This window comes from Ascaphus truei, chromosome 5 (assembly GCF_040206685.1).
Source record: "Ascaphus truei isolate aAscTru1 chromosome 5, aAscTru1.hap1, whole genome shotgun sequence".
NCBI classification, from domain to species: Eukaryota; Metazoa; Chordata; class Amphibia; order Anura; family Ascaphidae; genus Ascaphus; species Ascaphus truei.
This window is the reverse complement of record NC_134487.1, coordinates 189032642-189049132: the sequence shown is the minus strand read 5'-3', so window position 1 is coordinate 189049132 and position 16491 is coordinate 189032642. Positions and strand designations below refer to the sequence as shown.

Genomic DNA, 16491 nt, shown 5'->3' with positions numbered 1-16491 from the left:
ACGGCATACTCACAAAACAAATGATATGCAAATTTAGCACCAGGCTAATGTCATGTTGTTTCAGTATCACACGATGTTATCTTTAAATAATGTGGCGTTATTTCAGTCTCGCCGTTACGCTAAGCCTGACACTGAAAGAGAGCTTTTGGAGGAGAGGGAAATAACACTATTTTATTTAAGTTACACCTAAACCTGGCATTACTTCCATCCAGAAACCGAAATAGGATTTTGCCCATTGCTTTTGCCCAATTTAAATGTCTACAAGTAACGGCAGTTTAAGGTATGACAAAAAAATGTAACATCATTTTTTGCCGTTAACATTAACGGATCTTCTTGAGTAGTGTATTCTTATGCTAGCTCCTTATTTACATGTAATGCTAAGATTTCATGTAATGTTAACATAAGTTACTTTCTTTAGTGACTACAGCATAACGGTAATTGTAATGTTAAATAGCCTCATGGAGTTTAGAGAATCTGGGCCTTAGTGCTTATGTTTGCCTCCCCCCCAGACTCCCTATGTTTGCCTCCCTCCCAGACTCCCTATGTTTGCCTCCCCCCCAGACTCCCTATGTTTGCCTCCCCCCCAGACTCCCTATGTTTGCCTCCCTCCCAGACTCCCTATGTTTGCCGCCCTCCCAGACTCCCTATGAATGCCTCCCCCCCAGACTCCCTATGTTTGCCTCCCCCCCAGACTCCCTATGTTTGCCTCCCTCCCAGACTCCCTATGTTTGCCTCCCCCCCAGACTCCCTATGTTTGCCTCCCCCCCAGACTCCCTATGTTTGCCTCCCTCCCAGACTCCCTATGTTTGCCGCCCTCCCAGACTCCCTATGAATGCCTCCCCCCCAGACTCCCTATGTTTGCCTCCCCCCCAGACTCCCTATGTTTGCCTCCCTCCCAGACTCCCTATGTTTGCCTCCCCCCCAGACTCCCTATGTTTGCCTCCCCCCCAGACTCCCTATGTTTGCCTCCCTCCCAGACTCCCTATGTTTGCCTCCCCCCCAGACTCCCTATGTTTGCCTCCCCCCCAGACTCCCTATGTTTGCCTCCCTCCCAGACTCCCTATGTTTGCCTCCCCCCCAGACTCCCTATGTTTGCCTCCCTCCCAGACTCCCTATGTTTGCCTCCCCCCCAGACTCCCTAGGTTTGCCATCCTAAGCTCACGTACTCCATCTCAGTCCTACACCCATTCGTTTTAATGCTTTGATTTGTATATTTTATTGGGTATGTTTCTGATATGTTTGTTTTTCCCTGTTATTTCACCCACCTCCCCCCCCCCCCTTTGTGTCTTTACTCACTCCCAGCAACAGATGCTTACTGTGAGGATCGGGCACAGGCTCCGCCGTCAAGCTCCAGTCGCCTGATTGAATCCAGCTTCTCTTCTGCCTGCAGGAGTAATCCTGCATCTGATTCGTCACTCCTGCTATTTAGGCTCAGCCTCTTCGACCAGGAAGTTGGCTGAGCATAATCTTCTTGTGACGTTGTGCTGGTCGCAAGCACTCTGCCTTGCCTTGTTTGTATTGCCTCGCCTTATCCTGCTTTTTGACACCACTGATTTCTCCAATCCTCGACCACGGCTAGTGATCCCTACGATCCGTACCTCTACATCCCTGTGAGAGAAAAATGGGAAAAGCAGTGCACAGCCAAGGGAGTACCTCTCCATCCCTGACCCGGCTACACAACTACGAACCTGCAAACCGGGCGCAGCTTCAGGTCAATGTTTCAATATCCCCACCTCGGTCCGGCGTTTCCGTCCAGTTTGCGGCGAGCACCAGTTACACTTGCCAACACTAACCGATTGAGATGCAGGCTCCTTGTCACCTTTATTACTTACTTGTATCACACTATAATGGTTTATGTAATAGTAGACACCATGCACCTTATCTTGAAAAAAGTTATTTTGAAAAAAAGTGTATTTAAATATGTATTCCATTTATACAATAGGACTTTTCTCTATTCTGTCTCAGTTTATAGGACGGAGCGTGAGTGTCCATTGTAGATTCATTTATATAATAGGTATTTTTCGGAGTCTGCTTGCTGTCATAGTAGCCCCACTTTGCATCTAAGAGCTGACCACTTGTGGTTACGAGGCAGACAAGCTGTGTCCTGACCTCATGGTTTTCAATTCTCCCCCCTCAGGCCCTTCCACTGGTGGAGCAATCGTCAGTACTATTGGATTCTTCTGGTTAATGGTGATCATCGGTGTGTTAAACATTATATACGCACCTCTCTGCATCATTTTACGCAACCCGCCAGCAAAAGAGGAGAAGATGGTGAGAAGCCTCATTAATACTTACCTTATATTGGGGGAAATTACATGAGGAGCACCTTTTTATACAGGATATATGTATGTGTGTGTACACAAAGTAGATAAGAAGGCCAGCATTCACCGGATTTAATGAACGGTGAAGGACCTTTCTATTGATTCTCTACTGACCCTTTCTAAAGGTCTGTAGGAGAACGATACGTTGATCATTTGCTTAGTAAGCTATTTTTTTTTAAATTAAATAATTGTTAATCAAACTGTGAGTGCTGGTCTTCTTACCTACTCAGTAGTAATTGGGAGAAAGGTGCACTCACGTGACTCCATAGAAACACCCGGGTGCTGTGGAAGAAATAAAACCCCACTCTCAAGACTTTAGGGTAACCGTCTGTCAGAAAATTTTCATTACATATTGTGTAGCTATCGCAAGAGTACATATAATAATCAAACCTGAGTCTGAATATAATGCACAGTGCTGTCCTAGCCCTAAAAAGTCTGTTTTATACCCTAAGCAAGGATGCGTGAATGCATAATTTCACAATGTCATAATGTCTTACAACACAGCGTTTACTTGCTGGTCCGGCATTTATATAGTTCCTTGTTATACAAATTGTCATATATTCTAGCAGTCTAAGCAGAAAAAGAAAAGATATGATACATGGCAGACTCATCTTCCCCCCTCTCCTCCAAAAGCCAACAGCTGCACATTTCTAACCCTACAAGAGGGAGTAAATAGATAAGGAAGTGAGGAGCCCAGGGAGAGACAGAGAACAAAAAAACAGCATTCTATGCAATTTAACAGAAATTATTTTAATCACATACAAAGTTAATTTCTACCCACAATGTACTTCTTCAGAAAAGACAAATTCATACCCACAACCCACTGCTTATGCCAAGGCCATAGCAACGTGATGTCACGTGACCCCGCGGCGTCATTTGATGCCGCGTTGCCATGGCGACCCCGCTCCAGATGCCGACTGAACCACGGTAAGTAAGGTTTACAGAGGCCTTCGCCGCTTCCCTGGCACTTAATTTAAGTGACTTTGGGAAGCGCGTGGGGCCTCTGTAAACCCTGCACCCCCTGCAGTTAATATCGCGCCCACAAATTTGCGCACCGCTGCATTAATGGTGCTATATGTAAAACATTTTTATAAATAAATAAATAAAATATAAACAAAGATATGATCCCTGCTCTGACGTTCAGACTGTTGCATCTTTCAGGTTATTCTGCCCCAGGACAGCTCACTGCAGACCAAGTCTTACATGAATCAGGCCAGCCTCCAAGATCTGCCCCTCTCAGACCACAGTGATGAGGAGACTAGCGGCCACTCCAACAGGACCAAGGGGCACCTACACTGAGGAGCTGCATACATCGCGTATACCATGGATATGCAGGAGCTACAGGGATCGGCAAAGCATCACTACTCCAGACCTGCAGGACATTGCTTTATTAACCCTTTCCCTGCCAGAGACCTGCAGAGCATTACTTCATTATCCCCTCCTGAACGAGAACCACAGAACATGCCTCAGTTAATCCATTCTCTGATACAGACTTGCAGAACATTGCATCATGAACACCTACCCTGTTAAACCCCTGCAGAACATCACTACATTAACCACTTCGCTGCCATAGATCTGCAGAGCATCGCTCCATTAACTCCGGACAAATGTCTGCAGTGTGGCTCCATCAAACGTTTCCCTGCCAACGACATGCATAGCATCAATCAATTAACACCTCCACTGCCAGAAGCAGAGCATTGCTTTACATAAACCCTCCCCCCTACAAATCTGTAGTGTGTCGCTTCACTTACCGCTTTCCTATTAGGCCGAGTCCACGGTCCCTGCTGGCGTGCTGAGGCGCGCTGAGGCGCAGGGAAAACGGGTGCTTTCCCTGGCCTTGCGGTTGCTTACCGCAAGCGCTCTCAGCAGCCGTCAGGGGGCGGTCCGGGGGCGGTCCGGGGGCGGGCGCGTCACTGGCCGGGGGCGGGCCAGTGACGTCACGGAGCTGGTTCGCCCTCATTGGGCGAACCGCTCACGTGACCGGCCTGTCTCGCCGGCAAGCGGGGGAATTTTAAATTCCCCCAAGACCTGCGCTTCCGCAAGCGCGCGTAAGCGCAGGTGAGCCCCTACTAAAGCCGCTCTAATTGCGGCTGTAGGGGCTCAGTGCTGAGCGGGAGCGCGCCTCAGCGCGCTTCCGCCAGCAAGCACGTAACATGGCCGAGGCCTTAGAGACCATCAGAGCATTGCTCTATTAACCACCTCTTATTTGCCTCAGACTAACACCTACTGTTGTGGTGGGGCCCTGGGTCCTCCTTCTTTATGTGATGTTCCACCTGTGGCTTTAGGTCAGACAAAAGGAAGCAGACTACAGTAATGTTTATAGCACAACAATATTTATAAAGTATGTATCAATGGACACTCGGGTACGTTATGATTCTTAACCGAAGGATCATTTCATGCATCCACATAACATAAACCCTCCCTTTTTTGTTCTCAGACTTATAGCTAGTGCTCAGGTGGGGGCATGAATCCCTAATAGTTACATAGTAACATAGTAGATGAGGTTGAAAAAAATTGTGTGTGTGCTAATCACGCACATTTTAAGTGAAACTTCTTTGTCTTTTGTCACTGTTTTGTCACAGAAATTGTATTTGTAATGGTGATGTTTTTAATTAATAATCTAAACACAATTTCAGTGCCAAAACGCAAAGACGTTTGACTTAGAACGTGTGTTTTAGCTATTTGCACTTCTATATTTATAGTAGCTGAATTCCTTGTGTGTGTGTGTGTGTGGGGGGTGGGGGGGAGAGTGGGGGGGAGAAGATCAGTAGGTGCAGGAGAGGGGATCAATGGGTTCAGGAGAGGGGGAGGGAATTAGTGGGTGCAGGAGAGGGGATCAGTGGATGCAGTAGAGGGGGAGAGGAGATCAGTGGGTGCGGTAGAGGGGGAGAATGGATCAGTGGATGCAGTAGAGGGGGAGCAGGGATCAGTGGGTGCAGTAGAGGGGGAGAGTGGAACAGTGGGTGCAGTAGAGGGAGAGGGAATCAGTGGGTGCAGGAGAGGGGGTCAATGGATGCAGTAGGGACAGAGGGGATCAGGGGATGAGGGAGGGAGCCGACGGCTCATGGGGGGAGCAGCGGCGGCTCACGGGGAGGCCAGGTGGGAGGGTTCATTGGTGGCGACTCACAGGGGGGCGGCGGTGACTCACAGGGGGGGCTGGTTAATTGGCGGCAGCGACTAATGGCAGCGGGGACTCACAGGGGTGGGTTAATCGGTGATCACTCACTGGGGGACTCACGAGGGGTGGGCGGGTTAATCGGTGGCGGGGGCTCGCGGGGGCGGCGGGAGGGTTCATTGGCATTGGCGACGGTTCACAGGGAGCGTGTGCTCATGGCGGCGGTTCACGGGGGGCGGGAGGGTTAATCGGAGGCGGCAGTTCACGGGGGCTGGGAGGGTTAATCGGCGGCTGTTGAAGGGGGGCGCGGGAGGGGTATGTGTCCTGACCCCTGCTGGTGGAAGCTGGCAATATTCAGTGGCAGTGAATGTTACTGATGGCCTCTTCTGCCAGCAGTGACGTCACTTCCGTCACCACTTACTTACGTTCCCATCAACTCCATTCACTGCCACTGAATTTTTCTCATGTGGTAGGTGCCACTAAAGAAGTTTCACTTCAAAAAGACATGCGCCCATTGAGTTCAACCTATGCTAAATTTAGACAACAGATACTTTATCCTATATCTGTACTTACATATTGATCCAGAGGAAAGCAAACAAAAAACCCAGTGACATATCATCCAATGATATCTCATAAGGGAAAAATAAATTCCTACCTGACTCCAAGAATTGGCAATCAGATTACTTCCTGGATCAACATCCTTCCCATGTTTCCTTATTTGGTTTATCCCTGTATACCTTTCCTTTCTAAAAAGATGTCCAACATTTTTTTAACAAATCTATTATATCTACCATCACAGTCTCCATGGGTAATGAATTCCACATTTTAACTGCCCTTACTGTAAAGAACCCTTTCCTTTGTTGCTGGTGAAATCTCCTATCCTCCAACCTTAAGGGATAGCCCGAGTCCTTTGTACTACTCTTGGGATGAATAGTTCTTTTGAAACCTTCTTGTTCTGTTCCTGAATATATATGTATATCTAGTGTGATGCCCACACCACTTTGCAGTCTCTTTTAGTCCCAGAATAAGGCCAGAAACCTTGTATTTCTCTTATGCAGGGGGTTTATTTACAGGGTTAAAATCATACACCAACAGACCCACCGTCCCTTTACGTCAAAACAACACATAAAATTAACACTTATTCCCTTTAGGTACAACTATCTACACCGTAGCTTTAGCCCATACTAACTGGATGGCCAGCTAAGCTGGTTCCAACGCCAAAATAGGTACTTTTATGTTTAACATACACAGTTTCTGTACACAGCAATAAAGGGGTTTGCTTATCTGTTAGTCCAGGTTTTGAACAGACGTCCTCGCTTCAGCACGTCCCCACGAGAGCTCAGAGAATCTCTCCTCTGAAGGTCCAATATTAAGGATAGGTCATCCCCGCTTCAGCATAGTCTGTCGTCCTTCCTTCTTCTTCCTTGGATTAACGACCAAGCAATCCCAGCAGACTCTGCGACCACCGTCCAGCGGGTCTAGGGGACTGTGCCAACATCTTCTACAGCTGGGGAGCACTTTCTATGACCCCCCCTTCTCTGGGGAAAAAAAGTCTCTCTCTGCCTCACTATCTGGCAGCTTCCTGTGTCTTTTAAAACACTTCCTCATTCACTCAGGAGTCCAGCCTGATTAATTAGGCAGCAGCTGCTGCTAGCTACTCTAGGGGATTAACACTCTGAGAGCTGGAAAGGTCCCATTGCTGCCCTATTCCAGCACCTAGAGGACAGTGATGGTATCACAATAGTTATCATATCCCCTCTTAGACGCCTCTGTTATAATGTAAATAAATCTAATTTAGTTAGCCTCTCCTCATGAGTTAGATTGTCCATTCGCTTTATTAATTTGGTGGCTCTTCTCTGCACTCTCTCTAGTTCCATAATGTCTTTTCTAAGGAGTGCTGCCCAAAATTGTACTCCATATTCAAGGTGTGGTCTTACTAATGCTTTATAAAGGGGCATAATTATGTTTACTTCCCTTCCATCCATTGCCCGTTTAATGCAAGATAAGATCTTGTTTGCCTTTGCAGCTACTGCATGACTTTGGGCACTATTGCTAAGCCTGCTGTCTACAAGCACTCCTAAATCCTTCTCCATCAAGGATTCCCCTAATTTATCCCCATTTAATTTGTAAGTTGCCTGTTTACTCTTGTTTCCCAAATGCATAACCTTACAAGTATCTGTATTAAACCTCATCTGCCATTTACCTGCCCAAGTTTCTAGTCTCTCCAAATCCTTCTGGAGAGAAATTACATCCTGCTCTGATTCTACTACCTTACACAAGTTAGTATCATCAGCCAAGATGGAGACTTTGCTCTCAATGGCAACCTCAAGGTCATTAATACACAAGTTAAAAAGCAGGGGTCCCAGTACCGATCCCTGAGGTAAACCACTCATGACCTTAGCCCAACCTGAAAAAGTTCAATTTCTGACAATTCTGTTGTCTATCCTTCAACCAGTTTTTATTCCAGGTGCATATATTATTACTGAGTCCAATTTGCTTTATTTTGTACACCAAACCCTTGTGTGGAACCGTATCAAAAGCCTTTGCAAAATCTAAGTAGACCACATCAACTTCATTACCCTGGTCTAAATTCCTACTTACCTCCTCAAAGAAACAAATAAGGTTAGTTTGGCATGATCTATCCTTCATAAATCCATTCTGACTATTACTAAGAATTTTGTTTTCCATTCCTGAAAATTATCCCATATTAAACCTTCAAGTAGTTTCCGCACAATTGAAGTCAGGCTTACAGGTCTGAAATGACCTGTGATTTAGCTCCCTTTTTAAATATAGGCACCATATCTGCTTTACGCCAATCTTGTGGTACTGAGCCTGTGGAAATTGAGTCCTTGAATATTAAATATAATGGTTTGGCTATTACTGAACTTAACTCCTTGAGAAGTCTTGGATGTATGCCATCATGGCCAGGTGCCTTATTTACTTTAATTTTTTCAAGCCGCTTATGAACTTCCTCAGTTTAACAATTGTTCATTAATATGGAGGTTGTGGCTTCCTCCTGTTGCACTACAAAATAATGGTTAGGTTCATTTTCAAAGGCCTTTGTCAAAGGCCCTTGTGGCTGAAACGCGTCAGAGTTACCTCCGTGTACCCCCCATGACTATTTCATTAATTAAAGTCTCATTTTAACCCATTCTGTTGGTGTGTGACCCCACTGTTCCACGGCTGTGCTCCGCTTCCCTTCGCTGGATCATCACTGTTAGTGCATGTTAATTCAGAATTGTAGAAAAGTATATGTTATTGAAACCAGTATATGTTTAAGCAACAGTGTTTTAAGATATGGTTAACCTTGATACTTTAAATTAGACAGGATCTTTAGTCTGCAATAACCCAGTGGGGGCTTATGGCTAATAGATGAAAGAGACATTTGTCCCAGAGGTGCGATCTGTTGTTTTAGCAGGAAAGGCTGTGTCCTCTGTTCAAAGGGACATTTGTTTGAGAGGTGTTAAACCTTTTGTTCACATGCAGGAGTGAGACAGACTGATGGGCATTCATTAGGGAAGCAAGATGCCATATGTCCAGTGACAGGCATTTTTTTTCTTCGAATAGTGAGTGAGCAAAATGGTGCTTCGTGCACATGCTCTGTCACGTTTCTGAATCCAAGGATGCCAGGAGTTATCCACCTGGCAAAGCATGTGAGTGGCCAGGGATAACATTCCCACACCAGAGATTGGCTGTACATTATGAAAATAGGACCTGTGAAGTTTTTAAAAGTTTGTGCAGTCAGTGGGGAAGTCAGTTCCATCAGTTCCATCTAAGCGTTCCATCAAAGAGATCCATCAGTTCCATCTTGTGTGATTCACCTGAGATTCAGTCCCATTTGAGAAGTTCCAGCTCTGAGTAAATAGTCTAAATTTCTCAGAGGATAAGTGAACAGATTCCAACAGCAAGAGGCTACAGGAATGAAGCTTGATACCGTGACAATTCCTTACACTCTGCAAAACCTGACCTACATTTTAATAAAAACCTCTCAGCTTTATCACCTAGCTGGAGTACCCCCTGACCCCTCATACTACAGAGTCTGGTACTGTTCTTGGGATACCATACACCCCTATGTTACCTAGGGATCCCGGCAGCTACAGGGACACTTTCCATCCCTGTGCCTCATTTTACTGTGCACAAAGCATATACTGTATACCTTTATTAAATATACCCTTAAATAAAATACACTTTTACACTGTGTTTTGTGTTAAAATGTCTAAGTCCCCCTTTCTGGTGTCAGGGATAGAATAAGAATATATCCTCTCTGTCACGATCGAGAGGATTTGGCCCAGGATTTAAGGGGTTACACCCCCATTTGGCCACCCTCTACTCTCATCAGGGAAGCAAGGGGTTAACATGACTGAGGTCCAGTAATGTGTTTTGCCTTGCTTCAATATCCAAATGTTTATTCCCCTGTGTAAATGTATTGTGTTATCCTGGTGTTTGCACCCACACATACACTAGGGTTGATGCGGGAGGGAAAGGGTTAATGTTAAAACAGTGATTCTAGCCCTTTGTTTAAGTTACCCTCAAAGATGCCTGCCTACTAAGGAATGCAAATGGTCAGGAGAGTGACCAAATGTTTAGGAAGCAGACCCCTGATCAAAGGCTCAGCCACTCTACCTGTTTGCATGAAGCTGGAGTGGGTTGTGAGCGTTATAACTCACACTTACAAACCATAGTATCCTGCCAGACACTCCATTTGGTAGACTGGCCAAACGCCTCTGATTTAGGAGTGGGGCTACAGAATGAGTAACCTTATTAAATATAAGAATATTATGAGATGTCCCCGGCTGAACGTGCTAAAAGCTACATATGTGTATTCGTGGGACTGATCCGCAACTAACGGTTACAGACACCTGAGGTTTAGCCGGTCCTAACAGACAGATATTAATATCTCTCTTAATTTTAGTATTACACGGTAATATTTAGTCTCATTGGGAGCGTCATGCGTGACGGAATGTATTAATATGGCTCGCGTGCCAGTAAGTATCACTTAACTGAAGTTATGAAGTTATTTACAGTGTATATAGAATTTTGGTTCTGCTCTGAAAATGCAGACCCCCATCTACTATGCTAATAGGACAGGGAGAGCATCCTGCCAGAAGTAGCATAGGCCAGTGATCAAAAAGGTAACTGCCCTAATTGTTTATACTGGGGGTAGGAACCAAGCAACTGAGTGTTTGTAAGTGTGATACTTCACACTTACAACGGAAGCTAAAATCTGCTTCAAAGAGATTTTTTCTAGCCAACTCGGCATCTAGGGTTAAGAGATGAGTTTGACATGGTATTTAAGTCAGAGTCAACCCTTACTCAAATGTCTTCATGTGCTTCATGATCTGCATGTATTGCTGGGATGTCAACATCTGAAACTGAATTATGGAAGAAATGGCCCATCCTGTATCCTGATGGCTTTCTTGTCCTAACCTTTAAGTAAGTGTCCATATTTTGCCTGTTATTTGTATATCTCGTGTGTTCACCTTTATCAAGGAATAAATTATATTTTATCATATCTAAGTCTCGTCCGGTTCAACCCAGTTATATCTTTGGTGGTGTATTATTAATAGCCTGTCACAAAGCTCCCGTCACAGGCTTATTAATAAAACTGGTGGCAAGCGGCGGGATTGAACTGGACCTGTATTACAGTGTACTGCGGGATACTGTAATATAGTGGGAACTCGATGGTAATTGCGAGTTCCTGGGACTAAAGATATTGAACACACAGTGTACAACATTTAACACAAGATATGGCACCTCCTCACTGTTCCCCTACTTGTGAGAAGCATTGCCTCCAGAACCAAAGTGCCGGCCATCCGTCTGACTGGAGCCGGGCACCGAGACCGGAGGAGTGCATCAAGTCGGCGCGGGGACCAGCAGCCGGCAAGGCTGAGAGAGAGTCAGCGATCGGTGAGCATGAAACCCGGCAGGCTGAGCAAAGATCCACAGCTGCAGCCGCTGTAACCACCAAACCACCCGGAGAGCATGGAAGGAACCCAGCTACGGGACGGCAGAGACTTGTGGAGGGAGCAGGCGATCGCGGAGACCCCGAAAGTTTTACAGCCGGAGAGGTAACGGCCACTGCGGCGGGAAGCCCATTTTCCCTGGAAGAGCTTTCACTGTTGTCTGCGTGGGGAGGGATGTGGTCCCAGGCGGAGCGGAATGAGCTCCTGAGGCTGGCGTTGTCCCGACCCACTTACCCCCTCCCAGAGCACAGCGCTCAAGCAACTCCGCTCTGGACTCCGTTGCCCCTTGCTGGGGTTAGTCCACCGGTGGCGAAGAAGCTCCGGAATGAGCCCGGCGCTCGAGCAACTCCACTCTGGACTCTGTTGCTCCTTGCTGGTTAGTCCACCGGTGGCGGAGAAGCTCCGGCAGGCGCTGCGGCCCTGCCAACAAACGGGCCACAATAATGCCCGGTGCCCGGACCGTGCGAGGTCGGGCGAAGAAGCCCCTCAGGGCGAACGCTCACGAGCTGCGGAAAAGATGACCCAGTTAGCGGCATCCTCTGATGGCTCTCGCCCAGCCGGGGCGACAACCCTCCTCGGGACGCCTCCTGGAGAACCTGGACGGGCTGCATCGGCAACAGCGGCGGAGTGCAGCGGCCATCCACCTGATCCCAGCGGAGAACCGGCGGCGGATGAGAAGAAGCCGCCACTCCGGCATCCTGCCGGTGGCAATTTTATTTGGGGGGAGGGTTGGGGTGTGCGGGAGGTGGGTGTTTCACATTGTTTGGCGGAGTCGGCGATTCCCAGCGATGACCAGAGCCCCACAATCCACGTCGGCGACCCTGCATCAAAGCCAGGTACTGCTGTGGCAGCTACCCGGGGCTCGCCCATGGCGGCGACGGCGGCGGAAGAGCCGCGATTCCAGCAAAGTGCCGGAGCCCTTTCTGAGTGGGGGGAGGGACAGGGTTTGCGGGAGGGGGTTATTTTACCAAGTTTGCATGGAGCCGTGTTCCTCCACAAAACCTGGGACCCTTGTCCTGCACCGTTGTATCTGTACCCAACCCGGGCGCTGTCGCGGCAGTGGCCCGTTGCTGCCCAGCCCAGATGGTGCCGGTGGCGGCCACTCCAGTCCCCCTGCAATCAGGACCAACGAAGGCGGCGGTCTCTGCGGGGAACAGCGAGGTAAGCCAGACCAAGTCGCAGACTGACCCTGACTTATTTTTCCCTATGACTGTACCACGTTGTTTCACTATAGGGGTGACTAGGAGGAGGGGAAGGGAGGGCAGCTTGTATTGCAGCCAGGCTTTCCCATTACCCTGGCAGAGCAGCAAGGGGACTCTCAGTTAAGAGCCCCACTGTTGCAGCCTTGCTATGGGCTGGAGGTATCAGGGGTTGTGGCAAAGCTAGACCACCCCCAGATTACCTGCCAGCCAGGAGCTAAGGTGGGTGCATCTGCACCAGCAACCCTGAGCTCATCCCCGGTAATGGGGAGGCAGTGTCAGGGAGATGGCTTCACTCAGGTGTCCCTAGGATCCAGGTTAGGATTAGCTAGGGAGAAGCGGAGTGAGGGGAGGCTGCAGGTAGGTAGCCAGCATCAGATCTCAGTGGGAGAAGAAGGGCTAGTGGTAGCCGGGGAGGGAAAGCAGCAGATATGGCAGCTAGAGTCCCCCATTACCCTGGCAGAGCCTCAGGGGGGTTTTCAGATCAGCAACCCCCTGTTGCATCATAGCTATGGGCTGGGGGTATCCTGGGCAGTGGCAAGCTTGTGCCACCCCAGGGATACCTGCCAGCCAAGAGCTAAGGTGGTTGCATCGGGAGAGATGCCCCTGAGCTCATCCCTGGTAAGGGGGAGACAAGGTCATGGAGGTAGGTGCACTCAGGTAGTTCCAGGGTCTGGGTTAGGATTGCCCAGGTGGGAGAGGAGTGCAGGTGGTCTGCAGGGAGTTAAGCAGCAGGAGTCATCAACAGGGGCTGATGTGCTGGGCCTAGGGGAGGCTAGGCAGGGAGAAACTGGGGAGCAGGGGGAGATAGGAGGTCAGTGGGGTGTCAGGCAGCTGGCAGAAGCTAGGGATGGGCTAGGTAGGCAGGAGGTCCCTTGTTCTGACTGGCCAGGAGTGACCCCCCTGACAGATTCCCCTGGGTTCCCAGAGGAGGGGCTGTGGGTAGATAGGCAACCAGGGAGCAGAGTCAGGGGTATAGCAGAGCAGCTACAGGTGGGCAAAGGGCCAGGGCAGGTAGGGTCCCTACAGGATAGTGATATAGCTCTTTCCCAGACTTGGTTGACAGGAAAGCGACGGTCTGTGCTTGATAGCTGGTCTCTTGCGGGTGCAGAGACATGCCAGTCTCTGGGCAGTGTGCAGCCTGGTCTGCAAAGGGGCCCCTTCACCATGGACTTGGTTCACCAGGCACTGGGTGGGGGGCAGAGGGAGGCAAGCAGAATGCCCGGAGGCCACGGTGGAGCACTGCTCCGCAGGATCTCGACTTCACTATCCACTGTGGCCAGGACAATGTACTGGACAATGCCGGAGGACAATTTTGCCAGGCCAACCCCTCAGGACTTATTGAGTGCTTCAAGGGTGCCAGTGGTGTCCCAGTGCCAGGGAAGGCAGCTGGGGCACCAGGCACCCATTGAGCAGGGGAGGTGTCACGATCAAGATGATTTGGCCCGGGATTTAAGGGGTTTCACCCCCATTTGGCCATCCTCTACTCTCATCAGGGAAGCAAGGGGTTAACATGACTGAGGTCCAGTAATGTGTTTTGCCTTGCTTCAATATCCAAATGTTTATTCCCCTGTGTAAATGTATTGTGTTATCCTGGTGTTTGCACCCACACATACACTAGGGTTGATGCGGGAGGGAAAGGGTTAATGTTAAAACAGTGATTCTAGCCCTTTGTTTAAGTTACCCTCAAAGATGCCTGCCTACTAAGGAATGCAAATGGTCAGGAGAGTGACCAAATGTTTAGGAAGCAGACCCCTGATCAAAGGCTCAGCCACTCTACCTGTTTGCATGAAGCTGGAGTGGGTTGTGAGCGTTATAACTCACACTTACAAACCATAGTATCCTGCCAGACACTCCATTTGGTAGACTGGCCAAATGCCTCTGATTTAGGAGTGGGGCTACAGAATGAGTGACCTTATTAAATATAAGAATATTATGAGATGTCCCCGGCTGAACGTGCTAAAAGCTACATATGTGTATTCGTGGGACTGATCCGCAACTAACGGTTACAGACACCTGAGGTTTAGCCGGTCCTAACAGACAGATATTAATATCTCTCTTAATTTTAGTATTACACGGTAATATTTAGTCTCATTGGGAGCGTCATGCGTGACGGAATGTATTAATATGGCTCGCGTGCCAGTAAGTATCACTTAACTGAAGTTATGAAGTTATTTACAGTGTATATAGAATTTTGGTTCTGCTCTGAAAATGCAGACCCCCATCTACTATGCTAATAGGGCAGGGAGAGCATCCTGCCAGAATTAGCATAGGCCAGTGGTCAAAAAGGTAACTGCCCTAATTGTTTATACTGGGGGTAGGAACCAAGCAACTGAGTGTTTGTAAGTGTGATACTTCACACTTACAATGGAAGCTAAAATCTGCTTCAAAGAGATTTTTTCTAGCCAACTCGGCATCTAGGGTTAAGAGATGAGTTTGACATGGTATTTAAGTCAGAGTCAACCCTTACTCAAATGTCTTCATGTGCTTCATGATCTGCATGTATTGCTGTGATGTCAACATCTGAAACTGAATTATGGAAGAAATGGCCCATCCTGTATCCTGATGGCTTTCTTGTCCTAATCTTTAAGTAAGTGTCCATATTTTGCTTGTTATTTGTATATCTCGTGTGTTCACCTTTATCAAGGAATAAATTATATTTTATCATATCTAAGTCTCGTCCGGTTCAACCGAGTTATATCTTTGGTGGTGTATTATTAATAGCCTGTCACAAATCTCCCGTCACACTCTCTACACTTAATGGCCTTATCCCTGCCATAATGTAGAAACCTGAATTTACATTTATCACACAAATAAAGCCTCACAGCTTTATCACATAGCTGGGGCACCCCCTGAACAACTATTGCAGAAACAGGGTGACCTGGGCATATAATTGGCATCCCCCTTAGACTAGGGACCCTGTGTATGTTGCAGGGATACCTTTATCCCCTATGCCCCTTTTTACCTTTCCCGTTTGTGCTGAAGCAGGAAACCCTGGCGGTGAGTGGCAAGAACGTTTCCAGGGTAAGATTTTGACCTGAGCACTGTGCTTCAATGCACCCAGGAATCCTACCTGATTCCCAGGTACATCTTTGGGGTATCCCATAACTCGGGGACCCCACTACTTAGTCACAATCTGACAAAGACTTTCTCCGCAAACCCCACCCTAAAACTCATAACCCAGCAATCTCCTGTCCCAGCACCCCTGGAAAGGTAAAAACACAAATAATCTCTAATGTCGCATATTTTACATTTACACTTGGTAATACATATGCAGACCCTGGGTCTAAGAGCTGACTCTCTAGAACCCCAAAATATGGACCAGGGGTAACCAGATGGGCTTGACCTTTATTATTGAGCCCAGTTACCCCCTCACCATCACACCGGTACACTGGTATTTCTCTCAGAGCATCTTTTAGTGATTTCTAATTTGCCGCTGCTGTCTTGGCACTTCGAATCTGAGTGAATCTCTCGACCGGATTGGCTGCTGGATTTCTTATAGTATTTCAGCTTCATTCATGAAATACTCCATCCAATCCGAGCGTGTAAGAAATCTTACCAGCCAATCAGAGCTTTGCCAATCTATCAAAGCCGGATTCGGAATCTGACAAGGGCATGTGCCAACCTGGCACCTCTACCACTTGTCAGTCAGAAGCCACCCACTGAGTTAGGCTCCTCACATTCTAGCTTGGGGCAAATTGTGGTCCGAGGACTCTCATTCATCCCAGGACATGAGTACTTGAGCCCAGCCCCGGTGCCCAAATGGCTTTCACACCTTGGCAACCTCTGAGGCTTTTATGTACGGGACCCGAGTAGACTTGGTGGCACCAAGCTTGGTAGCCACATGGTCTCTCGGAACCACGGATCTGGAAGTCCCCAGCTCATAATACCGT

At 48.0% G+C, this 16491-nt stretch overlaps 1 protein-coding gene across 1 annotated transcript in view; it reads left to right on the top strand.

Annotated features, from left to right (window-relative positions):
• LOC142494519 (chromaffin granule amine transporter-like) overlaps positions 1-9599 on the top strand; it is a 96481-nt gene extending 86882 nt beyond the window's left edge. The window contains exons 14-16 of the mRNA XM_075598995.1: positions 2138-2271; positions 3483-3577; positions 9205-9599. Coding sequence (XP_075455110.1) covers positions 2138-2271; positions 3483-3577; positions 9205-9298 — 323 coding nt within the window. The 3' untranslated portion in view covers positions 9299-9599. The remainder of the gene's footprint in view (positions 1-2137; positions 2272-3482; positions 3578-9204) is intronic.
• Positions 9600-16491: the final 6892 nt, after the last annotated feature.